Raw genomic sequence first — 27,047 nt, forward strand, 5'->3', positions numbered from 1 at the left:
CCTCTCTTTCTGTTTTTCAGTCCTATATGGAATGCACTTGATTTTTTCACTTTCCTCCTTAATTATGCAAATTAGCTCTTGATTTACATGATAAGCATACAGTGTGTGTGTGTGTGTGTGTGTGTGTATGTGTGTGTGTGTGTGTGTGTGTGCTAGATTTTGGTGGTAGAGCTGCAGGGGCGTTTTTTTGCAAAATGATTCAAGGAGGATAACTAAACAAATGAATGACGGATTTCCGTGATGTTTAGTTTGCAAATAGCTTAGAAAGGGATGTACACAATGAAACGTTAAGTATGCAAATTAGGACTGACTTTGCATGATTAATGAGGAAAATCTATTTTCGTGTTTTCCATGATATGACTTAAATACGTGTGACATATGTAATTTATGGCAGGTGGAACATCTACATATACCAATTATGCACATAAGGGCCTAATCTGCATAATTAATGCAAAAGTGCCATAATTCCTTTGTGATAAATGGTGGGAAGTATTTTCTTGTAACATGTGTAAGTTAGTTGAAGGCGTACATCTCCATATACAGATTATGTAAATGTACAAGTCATTTGCATAAATTATGATGAAATGTGAACATGGTATTCTGCCAAAGGAGATATATGTAATTGTGTCAGAAGACCATCATTTGAAATAGATTATGCTTACTACAGCCTTATTTGTACCATCGGTGAGACAACATAAAACGATAAATCTACAGACTTTAAAGGCTCAAAACATTTCATGGGGGTATGGGGTCTTGTTGATCTCAGAAAAGCTTGAAAACCTGAAATGGTTGCAACGTTTCAGAAAACCTCATTGAATTAACAGCAACCTGTTGATAATGTATTTTACATACATGTACGGGAGTACACACTTTCTTAACTGGCCCCTATTAGCGCTCTACACGACGTACAACTACTAACAATTTCTCTTTTGATATTCTATTGAGGAATTGTCCTCCAGTTCTTTCTTGCAGGACTGACCTTTGGGGTCAACAACCCTTAAAGACGTTTGTTAGGAGAAATATAATTGGCCACAAGGGTATTACTGCTGGAATTTAAAGTCACGACTTCTCTGCTTAGTCCAATAACATGATTCACTTAGTTTTCCTAAGTGAACGTAACTTTCGTTGGTACCTGTACCGTGTCTAACACCACTTGGGTACAATGCAGTTCCTATACACGGGCGCCAGTGGCGCAACAAACATGATTGTATGGTGGCGTTTAGAGAAATACCTTCCGTGCTATTTGACATGTAGCGTAGCTTTCATTACTTCTTGGTGCTTTTTGTGGTAAACTCCAGAATACTCCAGGCGGCATCCAAGTTGCTAAGTGACCGGGCAATGTCAGGATGCGCAGTGTCCACACCATGGATACTTCGCATCATCTGTAGTGACTGTTTATAACAGCTGATGGCCTTTCTGATGTCACCAATGTAAAGCCAAGCGTTACCCAAGTTGGTAAGCAACCGGGCAATGTCAGGATGTGCAGTGTCCACGCCATGAATACTTCGCTTCATTTGTATAGACTGCTCATAATAGCTGATTGCCTTTCTGTGATCACCAAGGGCCATCCAGGCGTTACCCAGGTTTTTAAGTGATGCAACAATGTAAGGATGTGCCGTGTCCTCATCATAGATCCTCCGCTGTATCTGTAGCGATGCTTCATAAAAGCTGATGGCCTTTCTGTCATCACCAAGGGCACTCCAGGCGGTACCCAAGTTGGTAAGTGACTGCGCAATGTCAGGATGTGCAGTATTCACACCATGGATACCCCGCCTCATCTGTAAGGACTGTTCATAATTGCTAACGGCCTTTCTGTGGTCACCAAGTTTCATCCAAGCGCTACCCAAGCCGTTAAGTGACTGTGCAATGTCAAGATGAGAAGTGTCTATACCATGGACACTTCGCTTCATCTGCAAGGACTGTTCATAATAGCTAACGGCATTTCTGGGATCACCAAGTTCCATCCAGGTGGCACCCAAGTTGTTCAGTGAGTCGGCAATGTCAAGATGTGCAGTGTCCATACCATAGATACTACGCTTCATCTGCAACGACTGTTCATAATAGCTAACGGCCTTTCCGAGATCACCAAGGTCCATCCAGGTGGCACCCAAGTTGCTAAGTGACCGGGCAATGTCAGGATGTGCAGTTTTCACATGATAGATACTCCGCATCATCTCTAGCGATGATTCATAAAAGCTGACGGCCTTTCTGTCATCACCTAGGGCACTCCAGGCGGTACCCAAGTTGGTAAGTGACCGGGCAATGTCAGGGTGTGCAGTGTTCACGCCATAAATACCCCGCCTCATCTGTAAGGACTGTTCATGACAGCGAACAGCCTTTCTGTGGTCACCAAGTTTCGTCCAAGCGTTACCCAAGCCGTTAAGTGACTGCGCAATGTCAGGATGCGCAGTGTTCACATTATGGATACGTCGCCTCATCTGTAAAGACTGTTCATAATTGCTGGCGGCCTTTCCGGGATCACCAAAGTCCACCAAGGCGTTACCCAAGTTGTGGAGTGACCCGGCAATGTCAGGATGTGCAGTGTCCTCACCATAGATAATCCGCCTCATCTGCAAGGACTGTTCATAATATCTGATGGCACTTTTGTGATCGCGAAGGTCCATCCAGGCGTTACCCAAGCTGTTAAGTGAGTCGGCAATGTCAGGATGTGCAGCATCCACACCATAGATCCTCCGCCTCATCTGCAAGGACTGTTCATAATAGCTAACGGCCTTTCTAGGATTACCAAGATCACCCAAGTTGTTAAGTGACAGGGCAATTTCAGGATGTGCAGTGTCCACACCGTAGATTATCCACCTCATCTGTAAGGATTGTTCATAATAGATGATGGCTTTTCCGTAATCACCAAGGTCATACCAGGCTGCACCCAAGTTGTTAAGTGAAGTGCCAATGTTAGGATGTGCTGTGTACTCGCCATAGATTATCCGTCCCATCTGCAATGACTGTTCAAAGTAGCTGATGGCCTTTCTGTGGTCCCCAAGGTGCCTCCAAACGGTACCCAAGCTGTCAAGTGACTGGACAATCACAGGATGTGAAGTGTTTACACCATAGATACCACGCCTCATCTTTAAGGACTGTTCATAATATCTGATGGCCTTTCTGTCATCACCAAGGTCCATCCAGGTGGCACCCAAGTTGTTAAGTAACAGAGAAATAACAGGATTTACAGTTTGCTCTCTATAGATACTCCGCCACATCTGTAGTGACTGTTCATTATAGCTGATGGCCTTTCTGTGGTCACCGAGGTTCCTCCAAGCGCCACCCAAGTCACTAAGTGAGTCGGCAATGTGAGGATGTGCAGTGTTCACTCCATAAATACTACGGAACATCTGAAGCGACTGTTCATGATAGCTGATGGCCTTTCTGTGGTCACCAAGTGCCTTCCAGGCAATACCCAAGTTTCCAAGTGCCTGGGCAATGACGGGATGTTCAGTGCCCTCACCATACACATTGATTTCCCTCTCTAATGCCCGTTCAAAACATCTCTTAGATTTTTCGTAGTCACACAAACTTCGATAGACTTCAGCTTGTAGTTCTGAAGAATTGTCGAAAAGAATTGTTGACTCCTCAGCCAATGAACCATTGTTGGCAAGGTTTAAAACTAATTGCTTTAATGGTCTTGCCGTATAATAGTATCTCATCAACTGCTTTCCTTTTGAGGAGTAGAACACCGTCCTGGATTTCTCCTCAATGCCTGTATCTGTCGACATCGACGATAATGCTGACATGTTTTCCACTTGACCACGATTGTTAATGTATGTCCGCAGCCTCAGTTCTCCTGAGATGCTGACCAGTACCACCAAGTGATGTGCGTTCTCACTGTTGATGACCCCATTCTTGCACAGGTTCTGGATAGTCTCCCAGATAGTTGTTGGTTGTATGTTGTTAATAAGTGCCCAACAAAATACTGCAAGACTAGAAAATCGATAGATTTGTTTCTTGACATTTAGCAGTGTGCCATTGAGGGTTTGGACCTGGAACATTTGTCTATTTGCATCCTCAACCAATATACTATATGCTTGCAACACAGAAATTCGGTGATTTCTCTGAAGCCGCTGAGTCCATAAAGTGCAATACACATCGACCAATTCCTGTTCTCCTGTGATGAAACATACATTCCCCAAAATGCTGGCAAGATGGTATCCTTTCTTTAAATGAACCATCAGGTCGCTCTCTAAAATGTCTGTCATCTTACTAGGTGTATGGATAAGTTCGCATGTTGTACCTCTGCCCAGTGGAGTCTTACATGCATGTGGCATGGCTCCGTCGAACGCAAACCCGCGAGGCGTTACAGAGTCATAGAACCAGTTGTCTAGTGGGTCGTCTGAGAAGAAATCGTTGAGCGACTTAACACCCATGGCCGGGAGAATGGTTTCTCCCAGATTGATGACTTTGAGATGCAGATAATATGTGAGGTTACGGAAATACTCGACATTATTGTCTGTTTCCTCATCTATCAAAATAGCGAATTCCAGATCTGAATATGGTGTCACTAACCCCGTGGCTTGTGAACCCAAGCCTACCATGGCGTACTTACAGGGAGGGGGCCCCATTACCTCCAGGCATTCATCTACAAGGGCAACAATAAACGTCTTTCGCTGATTAACAATTGTCTGAAACAATTCTTTGATTGCTTCCGCCCTGTTCTTCTCCACTTCTCGTATGTTTTGATCGTCGTCATCAAGGTCATATGGATCTATCTCCTGCTCGATTCTTTTGATCTCTTTTTCCACATACTCTCGATCATCCTTCAACATCAATTTGTGTTTCTCTGTGTCACCGACACCGATTTTCACTGCTTGATCGATGCCAAGAACGTGCTCAACAAATAATCGGTCAATTCGTAGGCGTTTTTGTTTCATGCCCCCTCTTTGCTCTGCCTTTGCTCTTACCAGAGCTGCATTACAGAGTGCTGCAGCCTTGGTGAAATCACTTCCGTCTTTTGACTGCATACCTCTTTCAAGGTAGACGCCGCTTAGCTTGAATAAGGGCTCTACCTCTTTACTGTACTGGCCGGTACTATAACCTGTAACAAATTACAATCACAGGGTAAAGACCTAACTTTTCGTTTATTTAGCTGGTAAACTTCTTAAACGAAATATGTAACCAAAACCAATATCACAATGTTTTGTATACTGTGTTGCATTTTTATTTATTTTTGGTAAACATCAATTTGGGCTATCACGTTTAGTGATTCTTCTTTCGCAAATGTAAAACAGCATTTGATCAGAAAGTGATGATGATCCCCTCTCTGCTCACCTTTCACATGAACCGACTTGAGTGCAGCCGCAAAGCTTTGTTCCGCACTGTCCAGGTGTGCTGTCTGCACGGCCCTGCAGCCCTCCTGCATGTGGGTTTTGTATGTTCTGTAGAGGAGTTACACTTATAATATAAACGGCAGTTGATTATAAAAGACCAATGTCCCGATCCATAGATAAACTACTGAGTGAGTGACGCCAGGCCTTATGTCACCATATACACCAAGGAACATGTGGTTTATTACTGCTGGTACTAGACCAAAGTTGCATGGCATCTATAAAAAGAAAATTGAGACTTTTTTTAGGTGGCGCTCCTGTAGTGGGCAGCCGCGGTTTTGTACCTCTCCCCTGCAGGAACGCTTTTGGTGTCGATTATCTTGGGATTGTGCAATATATATGTTACTATGTGCTATGTGAACTTGTGAGGATTGTCTATAAAGGAAAGCTGCTGTGCTCTGCTGGAGTATCGACGTATAAATGAGGATCTCCAAGGCGGTCTGTGCCAAGCTCAGATAATGGCGGCCTCTGGCGTCTTCAAATACTCCTTGGATTTCCTTAGAAACCTACGATGCTCTATGTCCATGGTGGATCCATGGGAAAGCAAAACTATCAAGGACAATCTCCAACTCAATGGATTACTGAGGAGAAGCAGACCTAGAAGGAGAAAAACTGGGAGAAGCATGGTGCGTAAGATCTCTACCATAGTCGGTCATCGCCCACCCCCCGGCGCGCTCCTTCATATGCAAATCATACCAACAGACATGCAGGAATGCAGGTACCAGTAACCTAGTTAGCGTTCCTCTACAGCCACTGAAACAAAAGACTACAACATGTCCCGTCTGTCTATATGTGCAATGCTCGCTCTCCGAAGAACAAGTTAGAGGAGTTTGAACTCACAATACACCAGTACAAGGCTGACATTGCCATCGTGACGGAGACCTTTTTTTTTACAGCAATGCCCAGCGAAATCATGAACGTTGACAATTATACACTCTTCTCACCTTCAAACATACAGAACAACTTAGACGAGTTAGACGACTGGTCAGACAGAAACTACATGCTGCTGAACCCAAAGAAGGGCAATGTTCTACAGATCTGCTTCATGCAAAGACCCCCACCTGCCCCAGTCCTTACACTGGGAGGCCAGACGCTCACCGTGGTGAACAAAGCAAGACTACCTCAGTACCTGGTCTCCAGATCAAGTGGACAGTATGGTGACAAAGGGGAGCAGACGCCTCTTTCTACTGTGCAGATTGCGACGAGCTGGTCTTCCGACAGACGACCTCACTGCCATCTACTGCGGGTATGTTCGACCGCTTCTCGAGTATGCAGCTCCAGTTTGGAACGCCGCCCTCAACAACAGGCAATCAACTGCAGACTAGAACGCGTTCAGAAACGTGCCTGTAGGATGGTGTTGGGTAGGCAGTATCCCTCGTATATGGACGCATTGCGAACGTTGAACCTACAAACTCTTTCTGATCGCAGACACGACCTCTGCTTGAACTTTGCAAACGAATTGAAACAATCGCCACGTTTCTGTTCCTGGCTGCCTCCGACTCGATGAGAACAGCATGGCAGACTATTGAGGAACTCACTTCAGTACTCTCAAGCCAGGGGTACTAAACGATACACCACGACTGCACGAGTGCAAAATCTGCGCTGGCTCAACTCCCTGTCGGACTACAAAACTGAACTTGAAAAATTCCAACCAGACAGTAACCTTGCTTTTAATAATGTCGAACAGAAATCCAGCTTTTAATTGTGTTGGTCTACGATTATTAAGATGTATCAGCTGTTGACCGCGTCGACATCATTGAACGTTACTTGTACATACTAGTAGTATTCTTATTGCATTGACTTTACCGTATACGTTGACCGTAAACTGCAGCGCAATTCAGTCTCTACTGCAATGCCGTCTTGTTCCATGTTTTTATCAATAAACCAATTACTACTACTACTACTTACTACTTTCACGTAATGCACGTAACATATGTAATTTATGGCAGGTGGAACATAAACAGATACCAAATATGCAAATAAATACCTAATTGGCATAAGCAATGCAGAAGTGCCATAATTCATCTAAGTTAAAGTACATGGCCAAGCCATTATGCAAGCATAGATTATGTAATTGTGGAATTCATTTGCATAAACAGAATATTTCAGGGAGATATGGGGTCTCTGAACTCTTTTTTGATACTGTTAAATGCTGATGATAACTACGCCAATATTGTACATACCGTGCATTTTTTGTTAACTAATGGGAGTATCTCACAAACCTGTCAGGGTCTTCCTGTATCTTGTCATTAATGTTCAGGTGGGTAGTGTTGCCTTGCGTCACATTCATGCTGCAATGAACGAACAAATTGTTATCATTGCGTATCTGATCATGAGTGAAGTTACTTAACATACTGAACTTTAAAGAAATGTGGCAGGATCTGCACTTAACTTTAGATACGCACCCGCCTCTGTTTCTCTGAGTTTTTACGTCACGACGAGCTGCTTGCGTTGCAGTGTAAGGAAACATGGACATGTTGCCTTTGCAGCTTTTCCTGTTCGCGGCCAGTCGCCTTTTCTGTCGCCTCTGGAATTAAAGAAAAAAAGAAGACTAAGTACAGACTAAGTGCACATTTCTTTGTTCGAGCAACTGTGCGTTATCTTGAAATACCTATAAGTGGGGCAATCATTAAAGCGAATGAGAGCAGACCTTGACGTGTACGTGCTTAAGCTCGGTAAGGTATCATATATATCTAGTACTATGCAAATAATAGAACCTCCATTTAGTGTAGGACTGTAGGTACAGTAACATATTGGCCCAAAATCAAAATTGTTTTACTACTCTGTCAATTTACAATTAGGAATACGATGGCAAAACTTTTCAAAAGGTAGAATTGAACGGTTTCATTTTCATCTCCCCACGTACCTTCACTGCTGTTTCTTTGACTTTTTCTGCGTAGTTGATACGGTGTTCTAGTGTTTCTCTGCCATCTGGATCTTCACAGCGAGCCAACGCCCCTCGGTACAGACCAGTTGATTGGTTAATTTTGGACTCATCCTCACCAACCTTTCCCTTCTCTAAGTACTGATCTCCAAGGCTCTTCAACAATTCTATTTGTAGACGTTTGTTTCCAACAACGACGGCACTTGCAAGGAATTTGGCACAAAAGTCAATTAAGGGCATCGTAGGCTGTTCTCTCAATTGAGTCCTTTCTTCGGATTTGTGACGTAATATGACCAGATCTAGAACACGCATGACAGCTGGAATTTCATACTCAAAGTCTAATTTCGGACGACTTCGACAGTGTACAAGCTTCGTACATCTTTCTGCATAGTTTATACGATGTTCTATAACTTGTTTCTCATCATTAGTCGTGTAATATCGGAATACATCTTCGTAAAACGCACAAGCCTTTATAAAGTTATCCGACTTGTTCTCATCCATCTTTGCCCTATGCAAACACAAGTCGCCAAGGCCTTTTAATGCCTCACACTCCAAGGCCTCATCTTCACTACTGATGGCGTTAATGAGCTTGCTCGCGTATCCCCTCTCAACAACATCCAGATCAGAACCCGTCTTAAAGATCAGGTCCAACTCACAAAATTCTTCAACGACTGCTGAGAACATGGTCTTTGCCTTTTGCATTCTTGTTTCTCCTGTTAGGGATTCCATGTTATTCGTCCAATTCCTTACTTTTCCCGAGCTCTGACATTGGTCATAATGTCAATGATAACACTGTCCGTTCTTGTAATGAAGATTTTCTGCGAAAAAAAAAATTAGAGAGATAAAAAAGAATGATTACCCCATAAAACTACGTTTGAACATTGCATTGACTGCACATCGAGAGAGAAATAAGAATGATTACCCCCCAAACATACGTTTAAACATTGATTGCATAGCGCATTGGGGCCCATGCAGAAGTGACCCCCCACCAAACTAGGGCAAATACTACTAGCATTCCAAATCTCTTTCCAAAAGGCGCTGTGTTCCATTGCTGACTATTCTGGCATGGTGCCAAATGAATCAAAGAGTGAATATCGGAAGCATGATCTTTTTCCGTGTGTGTGGGTTGGCTTCTGCACTGGGGTACCATGTATTGCTGGGTTTAGCCAATCATAAAATGGGGAGACATTCGTATAGGTATTTCCGCTAAACTGGTCCCCGCCATATCTTTTTTTAGGAAAGTCAATACCTACATCACTGATATCCGGATGATATTCATTCACTTACATGCATGCATTGTCTTCTTCATACGTAAACAGCCTGGTTCTACGGGCAATCATTATTCCGATGCCATGTTACGTAGGAACTTTTTCACCAACGCAGCCAACATGATTTTAAGTATACCAAAGCTTTGAACAGCTATGAATGTGTTACGTACACTACTTGCGGGCTATGTTTTTTTAGTTACGCCTACTTTCGGTGTCAGCTTTCAAAAACCCGGGCAAGATTGACAGGTAGGGCACGGTTGCATGGGGGGGGGGGGGGCCCAACACTTAACGACAGGCAGTAAATTTCTAGCGAGGTCCAATCAAATGGCTGTTAGCAGGTCACCGAACGTCACCGACAATCAGCCAATGACGACCAACAAAGCCAGTCCTTTAAAATGCAAAGTAGGCAATTAACGCCAATCTACTGGCACTCGATGGGCAAGAATGAATATTTCACACCCTTTGTCCGTCGATTACTGGTTCATTGTTAGTAGCGGCAATACATTACGAAGTAACTTTTCGTGTGACTTACAGCACATGACTTTTAATCCTGCTTATGTAGAGCAGAACTACGCACTGAACAAGTTTTAAACATCGACACGACCTGACTACACAACGCCTTATATTTGATAATGCAGTATAGCCATAACGCCACGCTTCGGAGAGAGCATTTTGGTATCTTTAGCATGGTTAAAGTTCTAAGCTGTAGCACTTCGTATCATGCATTTTCTTTAAATTTTATGTACGGAAATAATGTTTGGTGATAGACAATGTGACATACAAAACTTAACATCTATTGCCATCAGAAAATACAGGGAAGTAATGTCGCTTTCGTGTTTGGCTGACAATAGTCTGCGCCAGTATAGATTCAAACAAAGGTAAGTATACAGTGTCGAAGGAAAAACAAAACTAGATGCATAGGTAATACATAATATGATAAACAAAAGCGGGTTTATCGGCTCTTTTGAATAATGCCATATGCCTGCGACTGGCTCATCCCAGCGTCATGGCCGGTGAATCAAAGACGCGCCGCTGTCGCACTCTGGATTCGTTCTTAGGTGACTTTGCCGGAAAATCCGTTCAATGTCTTCTCTCGCCGGCAGTCGGTGATTTGGGGCCTCACAATGTGCCACAAAATCCTGACCCAAGACTAGCTTGGACTTGATTTCCCTCCATTTCTGTACGCGGCCCGTCTTTGAGAGCTTGCTTTTGGTGGGAAATGTTGGGTCGACTCGAAGACTTTCACCCTCGTCGGGATCTATTCCCTCCCGCAATGACCACTCTATTAGCGCTAGTGCAGCGCCATTGAAACTATAAAACTTCATCTCTTCAGTCTCTTCGCGTTTTGGTGGTGAAAGTTAACTTTACAAACTGATAGATCTAGATCTAGATGTATACGTATGGAAGTAGTGGGAATAACAACTCAAAGGCGCTTGGTTTGAGTTGATGACATTTACATAAGACCAGGGGTGTTAACAACCCAAAACTTGACCGTCATTGGCTAATTGTCGGTGACGTTCGGTGACCTGCGAGCAGCCATATGATTGGACCTCGCTAGAAAGTTACTGCCCGACATTTAGTGTACACGGGGGGGCCCGGCAGTCCTGCATGGAACACCTGTCTCGTAAGGACGTTGCGTAAAAAGTTCACAATGCATTGACCCGAGTCTCAAGCCGACATATTCCTATATCACAGCACAGTTTACGCCTGGCCGCCTCTTGTACATTAGACTTTCTACAGTCTGAAGTTTGTCCGTACTACGTTTTATCCCCCCCCCCTTACTCTAGATCTGTTCTGCGACCACAATTAGAAATACAAATACACTCCCAACCGTGAAACTACCATTATTGGCAAATAAATACCACCATGTCGTGCCTAGCGGCAAGTAGGGCTATGGCGCCAGCAAGTTAGCACGATTTTGTAAGTTTACATCCAGTTCTTAATCACACTAACAGCAACGCCCTTTTCACAGTTCCCAAAAAGACGATACATTGGTTTGGTGTCATATTCTGCGCCACTAGTCTTCGCATTCCGAAATGTTTTTCGTCTACACAGGCGCAAATCGTAACAGAAGCTTAGCACTCAGCTTTTTCCAGTGAGAAATTTGTATCGTAACTAGTTCTGCAGAGCGGAATGCCTGTCAATGCGGAAGGTACTCTCAACTCTCGGTTCCCAGTGCTAGTTTGGAGTTTTCCCCTGCTGAACTCGCCTCACTACTGAACAATATGGCACTGGAGATAAAGTTCGGAAGGCAATTTCAGCACTGCACATCGAACGCTGAGAAAGGAACCCGTTACTTCGGTACTTCTGCGTTCTTGATCTTGTTGAAACAATCTTACATGCAGACATACACAGGGTGTAAAACTTACGGTCCTACCTGTCCACTGGCACGGTTGAAAGAGGAAGTCCCCGGGTGTGCAAACATACCTGTTACCATGGTTCCCTTTGTGCTGTGTGAGCTGTGAGGGCGTCTGGGAAAGGGGGTTCCCCTCAGAGGTACCGATGGGCTGTTCAATAAAGATTTCTCCCAACCATACACTTCTGGTTCCTGTAAGGAGCTGACATGCAATAGAAACTATATACGTCACATCCGCAACAGTTTCTCTTTTAAAGCTAAGTGGGGTATGAGGTCGTGAAACTCTAGTTCAATATGCTACAAATAAATGAAACTGATAAAAACATATTTTCAAAATCACAACAGATGAGAGGCTTCAACAATTAGATTGCTCAATAAAGGTTAAATCAATAGCCAAAACTGTCAAGAAGACCGGTAAAATCTGGTTTACGTGGACATGTCGTCACTACAGACATCGACAGGATTCTTAATGATTGTGTCAAAGGGAAATTGCCCAGGGAAATTGGCCAGGTGGTCTCTTATGTAGAGGTAGTCACTCAGGTTTGACTGTGTATTGTTTACCACTAGTGGTTTAATTCTGTAGGTAGAAAACAAGGCATGACAATCTGCCAGATTTCACCCCCTTACTACTTTATAACGCTTCGGAAGTTCCAGTCCCTCAAACCGCGTACATATTGTGAATAAATACACACATACAGACACACCAAATACACATTTCATTCCCTTGGAGTGACCTTAAAAAGTATAATAATTTGGAAGACAAAAATTCGGGTTTGTACATACCACACTGAACTGGGTTGGGGGCATCATCAACTTCTCGCAACAACATGTAAATCAAATGACTCGCGTGTGCAAAACGGACATTTTATTAATACTGTTATATTTACAAGTTTGCAACAACACTCTGCTCAATGTCATGTAACACACGGCTGTGCTCGAACATTAGGAATAGCTGCAATAATTTTCTTTCCAAACAGATATAACAGGCTTCACCAGCTCCAAAAACAGTGCTTTCCACATAGCTGCATCATTTGCTAAAGCCGGTGTTTCTACAAATTCACTATAACTGTCACATAAACTGGCCAGCTCCATTTTGTGAACAGGGGTGCTCGCTCGCTCGCTGTTATGTACAATACAATTCACTACCTGCTATGAAATTCTTGACTTTCAACTCAACGTCGACAATATAAAAATAGAAAATCCACATACAAACATGGCAGTGCACCAACTAGCAACACCGGTCACCTATAGCTTGGAAACTACCACAAGCAAGAAGGGCAGAGTCGTTGTCGCTTTGGAACAGCTTCTATCATCATTGTCAAACATGAAGTGAGAACTGCAGTTCACTCTTTTAAGTACAGGGGGCTCTGCTAAGATGTGACAGCAGCCATTTTGCTTGTGATCGTCTTTGTACTTGCCATGTGCACACAAAAAAACACCCGCCTTTGGCTATTAATCCATGTCACCATGTTTAAAAGGCAAACGATTCTAATTCGAAACACTAGTTGGAACTACCAAGAAAAACGATTGTCTAGGTTCCCGAACAACAGGCTGTACTGCTATGCTATGCTACATACATGTACAAAATGTAGTCTTCATCACCAAACATTCTAATGTCCTTGATTAAACATGTTATGTCAGATCGGTGCACCATGTGCCCCAAAGAGCACAGATAGCATTGTTCCCCAGTGTTCCCCAAGGTTCACCACTGGGACCCCTGATGAAATACCAAGAATGCACCTTGACAAGTACCACCATGTTTATACCACAGGGGGTTACAGTAACTGGTAACCTCTTTCGCAAGGACTGCTAGATATGCACCCCTCTATGGCTGTCCTTACAAAACCTTGAATAATGCACCAAATGCGAATTCCGACAACATAAGTGCATAATTACTAACATCTCGGAGAATCAGAAAGTGTCTCACAAGGGCCTTGTTTGTAAGATTGACAAAACTTGAAACACTGTAATCTCACCTTTTGGGAAAAATTACAATTTCAATTACATGTGCATAAATAAGATGTGCAGGTTCAGAATGCCTGACGCTTCAAGTTTACATTTGCAAAAAAGTGAGGCACAACATTTTAGGCAATCAGCTTAACATGTACATTGTATATTCTGATCATCTCAAACATTGTTCCCCAAATTGTTCTAATAGCAAATTTCTTTCATACAATTTGGACAATTCAAGAATTTTGCAAAATCGATGCTATAAAATCTTATCATTACCAATCTTACAAACAACACCATTGAATTGAGTATATGCAATTTGCACGGTAAAATAGAAAGTACATGTACAAAATATGTCCTTGAGTCTTGCTTCTAGGTGTAGATAAGTGAAATCCAATAAACACATGAATGGTAACCATTCCCATCTGGTTTTACAAGTACGTCCATCCTACAAGTGCAGACAGCCTCTTCTATCAGCTGGAGACATCTTGGCTTTTAAAGGACCATCTGCGTGGCTTACAGGCTGGAGTGCCCTGATGACTGGAGATACGACTGTGGCTGACCACTTCAGACTGCAACACTCGTCAGTGGCCCAGGTGCTCGCGTATGCCAACAGAATTACCACATTTCAAAGGCAACAATGTCTTTACGTGCTTTCTCACCAAAACACAACATACCGAAATTGCTTGCTGCACAAAATCTGTGCATCGATCTTTGGCACAAGCAAAGGGATAGTGTGACACTGTGGTAGCTGACAGAACACAGGGCAGATGCCTGTTAAGATATGCAACAAAAGAGTGCAATGACCCTGCTCTAGAACCCAAGTATTGCTGTAAGCTATGCCTAATAAAAGCAAACATTTCTCTATAAACCTGAATATCGTCACATCAGCTCCTAAGAATACCTTCAAGAGAAATACAAAGATTTGACTGTTGCACACAATTCTCCAGGTTAGCAAAATGAGAGCTACATTTATAGAATTGTAATAACCAATGAAAAGTACTCTACATTATGATTTCTATACAATTTGTTACCAATTACAATTAAGCATGCAGCATTGGATACAAGTGTTATTCAGAATCACCAATGTTAGACCATTGCAGAGTAGTTTCTTCTTCAAAAAATATATCTACAGGCACTATTAATGCATTCCCACCTTTCCCCCTTTTAAAATAGGAGCGCTGTTTGCCAAAGGGTAGCGTAGGCCGCTTCATACATCAAACTGTCATTTGACCGTGACACTTGGATCAGCTAATCTATGTAAAGTCCAATGAAGCTTAGCAGGAAGACTACCTAATATACAACATAATGATACCCTTAGCATCAAAAATTTATGAGACCTCGGCAAATACAAGGCAACTGGGCCTACCACCTGCATGGAGCTTACATGCATTTCAATTTCAAATGTCTGCTTATAAATGCATGCAATCGATACACAGTCCTTCTGTACAATGCACCACATCTCTAGGCACACACGCCACAAGATTCTAGCCCTATGCTCTCTTCTGACAGTGCCCGCAGCACGCACAAAGTACACATGCATTTCCACACATTGCATTAAGTACATGTAATTCCTATACAATGTCATTCACAGGGCTCATTCTTACAGTTGTAGCTGCAGATCACGTATCAAAATCAATTTCCGCTTCACCGATACTACTGCTACCCAAATACAAAATGACAATATTCAACATTCTAAAAGAAATCATCATGACAAAATGGCATAAGCAGTACAACTTGTCAACAACACACAGCACCCAGTACACATCACAGCATATGACTTTCAACCTTTGTGGTGCAATTCTGTGACATTTACCATGCTAGAGTAACATGATTTTTTTTTTACAATTTTCATACTTGTAGAGATTTTCAATCTTGGCTGGAATAGCCTGTATGTACTACAATAATGCACTGGAGTGCTGCTACACTTGAAGACGTTGCACAAAATTTCCACGACCATTGTTCCGGCTTACTTGTACTTTGTGACACATCCAATGCAGAGACCAGCTCTGATACAAACAAAAAAAACTCCACAGAATTCTGTTACAAGCTGAGATTGACAAATGCCAAACATATCCATCTAAAGTTGAACATAGTTTGCCCTCCAGTCCAACATGTATATTGATCCAAGGTATTACTGGCGTAAAAGACATGTGGCCCTGTCCTTTGTAGCCTACAGGTGTGATCTACAAATGTAAATTGTATTACTCATACATTCTTTGGTACTGTTCTTAATATTATAGAAGGTTCTCACCACCAAATATATAATCTTCAAACATGACTTTCTCTCCAATTCTGAGTCATCAATAAACTTATGAGTAGCTTTATGAATTAGGGTATGAGTCTATGAGATACTTTTGGTGAAATAATGATAAAAGACTGACATGATGTTAAACACAACTTAATGTGGCACTCTCATTTTAACATATTTCACTGAAGAATTATTTTGCAACTTTTCTCACAAAGGACAGGACTACTTGGTCAATACTATGAAACATGGTGTTTTGTATTTTGTTATTAAATGTAGCTCACTATGCCAGGATATTTGGGCATTGTCAATCTCATCAGATCTTTTCACATTTGGTATAAGCTTATGACACAGAAAGACACTGGATATTAGTACAAAAACATGGAATTACTAAAAATTGTTATGTACAATTAACAATATGGCTTCAGTCACTAAAAAATAAAATAAAATGATAAAAACAATGGCAAGAAAAAATGACACGTCATGGTCTAAAATTTCTACACCTGCTTCAAACAGGTGAGTCTATAAAATACTTAAATGCAAAAATAAACTTTAAAAATATGTTGGCAAGAGAAAAAAGGCTATAAATACATGTATTTGGGGTTGTTATAAATTCTGTGACCAGCTCCTTTGGCAAAGAAACTTTTGCTGTTGAATACTAGATGGTATGTAAGTGAAAGTAGGTTCATTTCTGGGATGGTAAGACTTGAAATGCCTGTACAGGGAAGCTATCAAACATAAGGGGAAGTGGTTTGTTGTCTGAGGGTGGGGTAGTCCATGTCCAGGGTGTCCTTGGGGTCGACGATGGGCCTCCGGGAGGCGGGTTTCCGTGACGACAAGTCCAGCTCTGCGTTATTCAGTCCGTCCTCGTCCCTATACCCACCCTGCGATGTCAGTGGTGGGAAAAGACAAACGACAACATGAATATATGCTTTGATATGGTGTGAGGTGTCACTAAGTTTCTATACATATTTTATCATAGACAACACAGAAATATACTATCGTACTGAAAATGAAAACAAATTATGATATCAACCAATGAAAACCAATAAACCATTAAGTGATATCTACTGTATGTCACTGAGTAAGTGGGTTAGTAACAAGTACAATGGAATCTTATCTAAACACCATTGCGTATTTGTGGCATGTACATGGTTTGACAGGACTTTGGATCATGTGTAATATATATTATGCAGATTCATTTTTATTCATTGTATCAAACAACGTGATATGTTCTTTCTGCACGAACAGATGTTGGGACTATATTGGAAAATGATGGAATACATTATGAAACAGCGTTCGATGTTATATATCACTAATGCCCGCAGACGAATGACTAAATGTGTTAGTAAAGACGTACAATTATTCTTCACTCTGGATTCATTGATGCTCTGGGAATAACAAATGTGGTTGGCTGGCCTCCAACAAGGTGGCACCGTGCTGAACTGATGAAAAATCATCTGACAACACCACCTACACTGAATATAATTTTCCAAGATTGCAATAAAGATCGTCTTATTGATCCATTTTTCTTTCTTGTGACATTAGTTACCATATTTTCCTACTGGAATACCTGTGCCATGACTGACTGCAAAGTAACCTGGAGATTTCAGTTTATAAAATACCCCAGCATATTTCACTGTTGTGCATTGCTGTGTCCAAATGTGTAACTGGGAATGTAGGTCTCTCTATGGGGGATTTTTATTGTAAGGGGACAATATCCATTTCACTAAAGGTCGTTCCCATGGGCCTACATTATTGATTGATAAGCTGAGTACCAGACCATGAATATCACCCTTTGTGGACAGGGTACACTTTGGACAAGTCTAAAATCCCTGCCTTTGGCCACACTAAATCATCTCTCTGTGCCAAACAAACAAATATTTGTCTCATTACATTTTGAGAAACTGAGAGGGCAATGCCCACATTGCTCTTTAAAACATATTGTAATTTATGATTCTGAAGACATGGTTTGAATTCAAATTTGTGATGAGACAGAAACTCAGATTTTAACTTGTGTCATCCTTCAGATATTACAGCTTTAGTTGACATTACCGACTTGCGAGTAGTGGCAAACAAAGAATTTATTTTGTTTGGCCTGATATTTATGGAGTGTGAAATGAGCAGCGGGAGAACCAATCTGGCCACCCATGAAATCATTGGTTGACCTTTGACACACGACGACAGGCTTTACCCATTTAGATGTACATCATGTAATTGCGTCGTCGGAGGCCACATGGTAAAGCAACAACAGAACTCACTAACGATTCTCATTTCCATTTGACCTAAACGTAAGGGCATATGCAAATATATGCAAATGTTTTCTCCAAAAAAACTACAAGCAATAGCACACGTATAACCCAACAACTAAAAGGTGTTGTACGTGGGCTCCTAAACTCTTATCCATTAACTTATAACAGTAACTCAATTTTACGAGAATTAATATTTGATGAGTTGAAATTGCTCCAACCACCCAAACCTTAAGGTCCTCTGTGCCTATGCTTTGAATGTAACACTTGGGTAGTCTAATAAGTATGAGTAATACAGAGTGTATGTGTATGTGTGACCCTGTGATGTTAAGTTGCATGTTGTGTCGCGTCCCTCCAAACCATTAGTGCCCTCGTCCCAGATAACCTTATTAGACCGTGGCTGGGGCCATCACCGGGCCCATCAGCTACAGATGGTGATTTGAGGTGATCGCCTCAATCAGACGTTATTGACACGTCATCACAACCGCTGCGGACTGCATTTAGATTACCACAACATCACACGTCATGAATACACAAGTATTAGCATTCCCAGCATTGTCTAGATTATTCCACCACCAGATGTCACACCCAGGAGGCCATCTGAGAAATTCACGAACACCGATGACTCCGAAGAAATGAATCCATCATATTTTACAACATTGTATCAAGCTGACCCCACCCTATCCTCCAATCTTAGCGTCCACTCCCATGTGTTCGTGAAGTCTGAGATGGTCCCAGGGGACTGCGTTAGATGCATCAGCCCCACCACCGCCACTGCCGAGGTTAATGCCATGGCCTAACCCCCGCACCATATTGCCATACCAAGCGGACTCAACCTACGGTTCCTGCTCGTATGTCTCACTGGTTCAACGTGTACATCGAGATCTGAGTCTGAGTCAGTTTCAGAGTCAGTCGTCAACAGTACGCTGCTCTCCTGTCAAGCAAAAGCACCAACTCTCGTCATTACAGTGTCAAAAAGAGTTATCTTCAAAGCAGGCTACGTGTTACATGTACTACTAAAGGCAATATCGTATCCCTGCACCATTGCGAGGAAGCTCAGCTGTGAGGGAGGGCAGGTGGGTCAGACGTACGGCTTTCCCGGTAGTCCACAATGGGAGAACTCTCCAGATCTGTGTCAGACTCGGAATCAGAATCGGAGGTCAACAGTAAAGTCTTCTCCTGTAAACAAAAGCATCGGATAAAGGTACCACTGTTGGAAGTGGGAGAGAGTGGCTTCTTTATAAACAGGCTGGGTTATAATAAGTCTTTACTGACAAGAAGAAGAGAGGGAGGGGGGCATAAATCCTATAGAAATCTGCTTTCTCTACCTTCGAGTCATGCAAGAGAGGTACATGAAACACTACAGACTATGATTACTACAAACTCATCACACGAGTGCTACTTTTAGTAAGGTAAGTTGTCAAAAGACATCAGATGACAAAACATGTCCGATTACTCCTATTGGGTGAGATGCCATGGCTACAGATCTTAACACACAACTAAGCAGAGCCTTATAATTAATAGCTTTATTTCAAGACAACTCCTTGGGCACTTTTAAACTACAGCCCTATAAAAGCATAGAAGTGTCCAGAGGAGAATAACACTGCCCTGGCTACGTCAAGAACTGCTCTTGATCAGAACTATAAAGCTTGCACCTTGACCCATACATTTTCAGCAACTGGAACTTACTGAAGCTGACCTTCGCAACCTTCAAATGACACCAAGCAAACGGCCCATTATATACATACTGAATGAAGACCTACGTCTGGATCTGTGGTCTCACTAGGAACCCGTACTCCGTCCTGTAAATTAATCCTTATTTTAAGAGCTGATGTGGTCTCAGCAGCAACCCGTACTCCGTCCTGTAAATGCATCCTTATTTTAACAGCTGATGATGGTGGTTTCTCCGGAAAATGAAGCCTTATTACGAGAGGCTTCTGTTGAGAAAGGGGCCGACAATTTGACATCTGAAGTTGAGTTGAAAAAATAAATGTATAGTGGCAAAATTCCATGTAACCTCCAAGATCATTTACTAATCTTTTTACAACTGAGTCCTAATCTAGAAGTGCTGTTTCTTTAATAATATGTGTCCCACAAAAGGGTTTTCCATATGTCTGCTGTATTTTTGTATTCCCAACATCTGCAGCTAGAGTAATGAAAATGTCATGACCTCCCAAATCTAGCTTAGTGGAAGGATACTGGCAGGTTCTTAACAGGAGAGTCAAGGTAATCCAAACACTCTTATCTCTGCCATGTTTTTTCAGGATTATGCATCGCCTGCAGACCATATATGGCAGTACCCGGGAGGTAGTGCCGTTGATAAGCTGGGTTAAGACGCTTTCCTGGCTATGACAGATGAGACTTGTATTTCCCAAGAGCACACTGCACTGATGGATTCCACTGTGGCTGCGTAGGGGGAAAAGCTAACGGGATCCCTAGTTTGCACTTACACTGTGGCCTCTCATTGAAGCATCAATCTTAACCTTTACTGCTCTGAGGGGTAATGTGAAGAATCAAAGTTGCGTTGATTACCTGGGATGTCAGAGACTAAAGGTTAACGAATTCATAACAGGCATAAATAGGCTTCTAATGCTATCTCCGGCACAGAGGGTTGATATTGATGTTGGCTTTGCTGAGAGAACCTCAACGGACGCACAAAGCATGAACACCTAATGTGCTTAAATTATTCATGGACGTGACGAAATTGGTTGATGGCTTCTTTATTAATGGTTTTGGGAACTATCTTTGTCAGGGTCATGGGCAGGACAGTGGAGTAGGTGTCTGTGTTTTTCCTGCCAGCCTAGAGGGGTTTTCATTGGGGAATACGGTACACTGTACCTGTGAGCATCAATTAAGGATAACTGGGGAGGTGAACATTACAGATAATGGAAAACAAAGTCCCAGTAATAAGGAATTAAGGAGCATGGTATGAGAAAAGGGTGCTTTTGTTTCTGCTTGGCAGCTGCAGACAGTATCTTTCAGATAAAGGAAAATATCCAAATTTTTTGAGGATCTTATAAACTGTGGGCATACATGCATCCTATTAGATATTAGAGTATAGTCTCTTTCTTAATTGGATACAATGAACAACCAAAAAATGGGACAGACTATCATTCTAATGGAAGCTACCTACAAAAAGGTTTATCAGACTTTCATGGCTAACAAATTTTTAACAGAAAAGCATTATTTTGCAATTTACATGTAGTCATGGGTATTTCACCAATTTAAGTCAGATGGTGATTTCTGACTACCACGAAACCTACACTTCTAACATCTGCACAGCAACCTTAATGTCTTATGGTGACACATTAAGTGCATGCAGTTTTGTTACTGTACAGGCCCTTTACAAAGTTTAAGAGCATATAAGTAAGTATAGCAAAAGCGGTAATTGTGAATGAACTACAGTTTACTTGTTCATTCTACTGTGCCTTTCGGGGGTAGACCTGCAATAAACCATCCTGGTTAGTTGATACATACAATGCACATCATGCATACACTTCAACTGTGCGACACAAGCTGTAATATGTCAAGAATCACGATGCTTGCTGATGTCTAGATGCTGTTGAAAGTGTGCCGTTATCAGCATTAAAATGGTAAGTATTTAAGCTTGACGTACGATTGGGAAGAAAATACACTCACACAATAGTATACTGCAGATAAGGAAGGAGTAGTAGTCTGTGGTAGAGCCTTACCATTATACTGTGTACGTTTCCAGAGTAAGTCAAGTGGGGGAAAGACAAAATGGGTCATTAGCAAAGGCAGTGGCTGTACGGCTGCTAGTAAAGTAACTAATACAGGCAAGGAAAGCAAGATGTAAGAAGAGTAACGAAAGATCAGAAATATCAGGAAGTGTGAGTAGAAATTCAATGAAAGGACTGATAGCAGTAGGAATCGATATAGCAAAGTAATCATGAAACATTACAGTTCTAGTTCAGTCTCTGACTGTAGTTTACAAGCAGTTGCTGTCACCATGCCAAGCAAGTGCCCAGTCAGTACGTCATGTATCTACAACAGCAAGTCGTGCAAAAAACACAGACGTGCATGGGGAAGTCATGGGAGAGGTGGGGCTTATACAACGTTTTGTCAAAAGCACACACCAACACAGGGGAACACCTTCCAAGGGGTTGAGTGGGTTTGGTTCGTGGTGTGGGAGAAAAATAGCAGCAGACGAAGCGTACCGATTTGACTAGGCGTACCGATTTGGATTGCCGGCCTTTTTTGTTCATAGAGTATGTCACAAAGTGTTTCTACAGTGGAGAACACAAGGTTGGTTAGTGCGGCACACCTACCAGAATCGCTGCAGAGCACCAGCTGGCATCTTTACACCACCACCCTTTGTTACTCTACCGAAGCTCCTACAGTTTCCCTCCCCGAGTCATTTTTCATGTTTTACATCCCGTTATCACGTTGCATCCAGCTAATGCATCACCTCCGCAAACACAGCTTTTTCTCTATGGGGGATAAAACCCTTTTGGTACTGAGCCGTGATACACCAAATGTGATTAAGAGCCTACAGGCCAGCCTGGAACTCCAAGATATACACGTCTTCATTCATATCATCAGCCAGCATCCCAGTCATGAGACACTTCGCTCATGAATCATGGTTTTTACAGCTATTATGAGGACTCGACCCAAAAGATTTGTTTCTGTGATTAGTCCCTTGCAGTTCAAGAATGATGAATGTAGATACGACAGTTAGAAGAGTTGTGAGGAGTAGAATGGCACAGGAGAGAGATGCTACTACTTTCAAGAAGCAAGAGTCATATACAACTCATACAGTTTCTATGAATACATAGAATACATGTAAAAGTAATTTCCCATTAATAACATTCTATAATAATATCCATGGTTCAACAACCTAGATAATGGCAATGGCATGTTTTAAAGTAAAACCACATTAGTCAACCTCATTTGAAACTTAATCTGAAATTATGGAAGGAAAGGCCTGAAAACATATATTTTTTGCAATAAGCAAAAGAACTTAGCAGACAACCTACATGTATGCATGTAATGTATTTTCACCAAAAAGTCACCTTCATTGGTTTGGAAATGAAAAAAATAAAGAAACCTTCTTTAAATCTGAGCACTTGTGCTTGCTTTACTGTGAATAATGCTTGCATAAGTGCTCAAGTGAAAATAATACTAAAGCGGTTTCACAGAGAAACAGCAAGAAAATTCCATCATCAAATATGCCGAATAAGTCATGCAAAAGAAGTGAATTAAATGAATTAAATATTATCAAATCCCTCAAAGTTCCATAAATCTAGAAAATCTAAGATATTATTCAAGTTAGATTTCATCATGGCCAGTCCCTCCAATATATCATAAATCTGAAAGATACAGATGGTGATTAATGTAATGGTTATCCATGAACGACAATTAGATTAATGGCATACGGACACAGACAACGGTAAGACCAGACATTAGTCCTGGGTTAATGTCCTACCTGAACTGGTGGTTCCTCTGTGGTGGGTTCCAGAGATGCTGGGGAATTGACCTACGCCAAGAAAACGACAGAAGGAACAACCGTAGAATAAGTCTACATCATCTATAGTGTCTGAATATCTAGACAACAATCACGTTGGCTGTTAGTCACCACAAGTTCTGTTAATTGTTAAAAACGTAGTTATGAAATAAAACATGCCTTCTTTCCGTCAGGTTTGTCCTGGCCAACTGGGGATCTGGGTTCGCCGAAGCTTGCGCCGCTTAGTCGTGCTTCGTAGCTGGCCGCGACGAGAGGTGTGGGGATATACTGACTGCTTTCTACTCTTGAGGGGAGGGGGGCGGTGGGGGACTTGTCCTTGTCGGCCATTTCGATTGAGAACTCGTTGGTGACATTCTCATCCCTATAAGAAACATACCTGCAGTGAGTAGAAACTTTTCATGAGGAAAGGTTGTATTGTTAGAGAAGATGAGGACATCAAGGCCACAGAAGAGAACTAAGGAAGCCACAATTTTGTGTCCCCAAATTCCAATCAACTGCAGGGTTTGAAATCGATTGTGAACTTGTGTCCTTTGGATTTAATCACTGTCTTCTTCCTTTTTCAAGAAAAAGTAAGTGTCTGTAACCTTATGTCTGGTTAAATCCTGTTATTTGATTTGCTAGGCAATAAAAAAATGCAAATCAAAGCATTGTTCACTAGTTGTAAAGGAGTTTATTTTGCAATTGACACAAGTTCATCCTGTACTCAGATTGAAATGCACAAGAGGTGCCTCGACAAGTCATGTATGAGCGTTTCCAACCCTGAATTGATATGCACCAATTTGAGAGAACCTATAGAAGCAAACTAAAGATACTGTAACAACTGCAGACAACATCTATTTAGTTCTCTGGTTCTTAAGATGTTGGAGGAAGAAATTAAAGAATGCTGGGCATTAATTTTCAAACACATCAAATCAAACATTAAAGATATTTTTTTTTTATCAGTAAAAGTAAGAACTGCCCACTTTGGATAATCATTTTTGGTAATTAAATTGGTGTGTCTGCAACATATTCTGCTATATATGTCTGATTTCTAACAGTTGTAAGAGTACTAAACTATTCTCATACATGTACAAAATTTGACACTTTTTTCCAGCAAAAATCTTCATCAGAATTTGTAATATGAGATAAATAAAGTAACGAAACGTTCAACTACCTTCCACCCTTCCCGGTTTCTGGTTCGCCTGAAAGTAAGAGAAAATATCATTAATGGGAGATATTACTACTCAAGATAAAGATTTTGCTTACCAAAATAATGTGATAACATAGTAACTACAATTAACAGTAAGGCTTACCATATCTAACCTTGTCAACTGTACCTTATCACATAATTGTTGGCGGCAGAGATATCCCAAGAGCGTCTCCCCTACTACTTTGGATGGACCTTTCCGGACTTCAATGGGTTTTTAACAAAATTTGGGTGACCACCTTCTCGCACATTATAAATTATGTCCATTTTTCCACAGCAAAATGCTGTTACTATCTTGACTCAGATGGGTTTCTAATCAAATCAAGCTGACGTCAGAATGACACAAGGGGTAAGATGCTTGATAGTAAAAAGTGATGGTAAAACATGTCATAAAACTGTGGTAAAGGTTACTCAAGACTCTGAAAACATCCCAGATATGGTAGATAAAAGGTGAAGTCCATGGCATCCACAGAACCTATTATCCACCACTCACTTCTTCCACAGAAAAAGTCAACTCAAATTAGTCCCCCAGTGGGGTTTTGGTAATGCAGATTCATTTCCAACATGTTGTCCCTGTGGCCAATTGGCCTACTTTTTGTGAATTAAAGGTTGGAAGGTTAAGACCCACACAAAGGGCACCTCAGTTTTGGTCACCTTAACAGCCACTAGATTATTGAGGAGGAAGCAAAACTAGGGCAAGTGGAGCTCACTACCGCTAATGAAGGATCTATTCCAGTACATGCAAGGACTGTCAATGTTGACTTCTTTAAGCATCAAAAACCGTAATGAAGAAACTCACATGAGATCAAAACTAAGTGAAAACACAATGTGAAGCTTATTATAATCATGCATGACAAAGCTCAAGTGAGTTTTTAAAAAATCGTCTCAAACAATGATTCTCGAGTTGAAGGCATGAAAAGAACTGTTGCAGCTATGAAAGAAGATACTGATATGATATTAACACTAAACAATTTGCACATACAAAATTCTCCTTGTTTCTACGCCATATGGCATAGGTTTACATTCACAACTGCTTCCTGTTCAGACTTTACAACTTGCAACAAATTACATTTTACTGTTACAGTAAAATTCTATCTACCATTTTATTCTGGTCATAAAACAGGCTGACGCACGTTGTACTATCTTTGAATGTCCTATCAAGAGGAGTCGTTTTTCTGCTTCATGACCCAATTTAAGGGACAGTGATGCATCCAATGTGATTGGCATGTCAGAATTTTCCACCTGTATGTCACTGCATGCTATGACATGGAATTTAAACGCAAAGGTAGACTACTTTCTGAGACAATGCTTAATATGGCATGCTATATAGGACTTGTAAACCTATGATATCAATAGAAGTCGTCATGGTAGAACACTTAATTGTACCTCGTCAAAGATCCATTTGTAGATATCTATCTATTCAAAGATTTCTGAATGAGGTAGATGTGTTTGGTTCAAAATAAGTGCATAAGATGCTTGATCTGCAAAGTATGGCAAAAAACAACATGCAAAATCAAAATACTTTAAAAAAACAAAAAAGGAAGGCAATACAAACAGAACAAGAAACATCCAGGACAACAAAAAAGGAAGGGATACAGGAAATAGCAGACAGAGGAAGGAGAAAAGTTCCTACCTAAATAAAGCGGAGTATCAGATAGATCCCTCACACTGATGAGCTGGATTTCGGTAGAACCCGCTAGTTCGTAAAAATTTACCAAATCAGGCACCAAGGCTTGTCTTCTCACAACAGCAGCCAAAAGAACTATGTCAAGTCCGTTGCACTATACAAGCTGGGAGTATCAACTATCGCTGACATATTTCTCTTATGCAAGGAAGCAGCCACAGTCCGAAAACCCACGGTGGTTTGATGGCACATAGCTTTATTCTAGTTGGCAAGAAACAAGCATCACCGTCATGCTCGCTTGCACATGCCAGACACAGACCGAAACACAGGCAGATGTCTTTCTTTGCCCAAGCAGCTGTCAACGGTGGCTGCCATTACCACTGGGATGTGTCTCCAGCAAGTGTCTGAACAAACCTACAGCACACAGGGGTATCTCTGGGGGGGAAATGACCATGGAAGAA

At 41.6% G+C, this 27,047-nt stretch overlaps 1 protein-coding gene across 7 annotated transcripts in view; it reads right to left on the reverse strand.

Annotated features, from left to right (window-relative positions):
* Nucleotides 1–12,694: 12,694 nt before the first annotated feature.
* The window catches only part of LOC136432670 (basal cell adhesion molecule-like), a 31,905-nt gene continuing 17,552 nt past the window's right edge, over nt 12,695–27,047 (reverse strand). The window contains exons 10-16 of one of the 7 annotated variants that reach the window (XM_066424110.1): nt 24,930–24,957; nt 23,936–24,137; nt 23,738–23,788; nt 20,055–20,258; nt 19,383–19,470; nt 19,132–19,225; nt 16,810–16,926 (exon numbers count right to left, since the gene is read on the reverse strand). In XM_066424110.1, coding sequence (XP_066280207.1) covers nt 19,200–19,225; nt 19,383–19,470; nt 20,055–20,258; nt 23,738–23,788; nt 23,936–24,137; nt 24,930–24,957 — 599 coding nt within the window. In that variant the 3' untranslated portion in view covers nt 16,810–16,926; nt 19,132–19,199. Of the gene's footprint in view, nt 16,936–19,131; nt 19,226–19,382; nt 19,471–20,054; nt 20,259–21,548; nt 22,539–23,737; nt 23,789–23,935; nt 24,153–24,929; nt 24,958–27,047 lie in introns of those variants that run through there. The other 6 variants (XM_066424112.1, XM_066424115.1, XM_066424114.1 and 3 more) reach the window with 6 other exon arrangements.

Source organism: Branchiostoma lanceolatum, chromosome 4, assembly GCF_035083965.1.
Source record: "Branchiostoma lanceolatum isolate klBraLanc5 chromosome 4, klBraLanc5.hap2, whole genome shotgun sequence".
Taxonomy (NCBI): domain Eukaryota; kingdom Metazoa; phylum Chordata; class Leptocardii; order Amphioxiformes; family Branchiostomatidae; genus Branchiostoma; species Branchiostoma lanceolatum.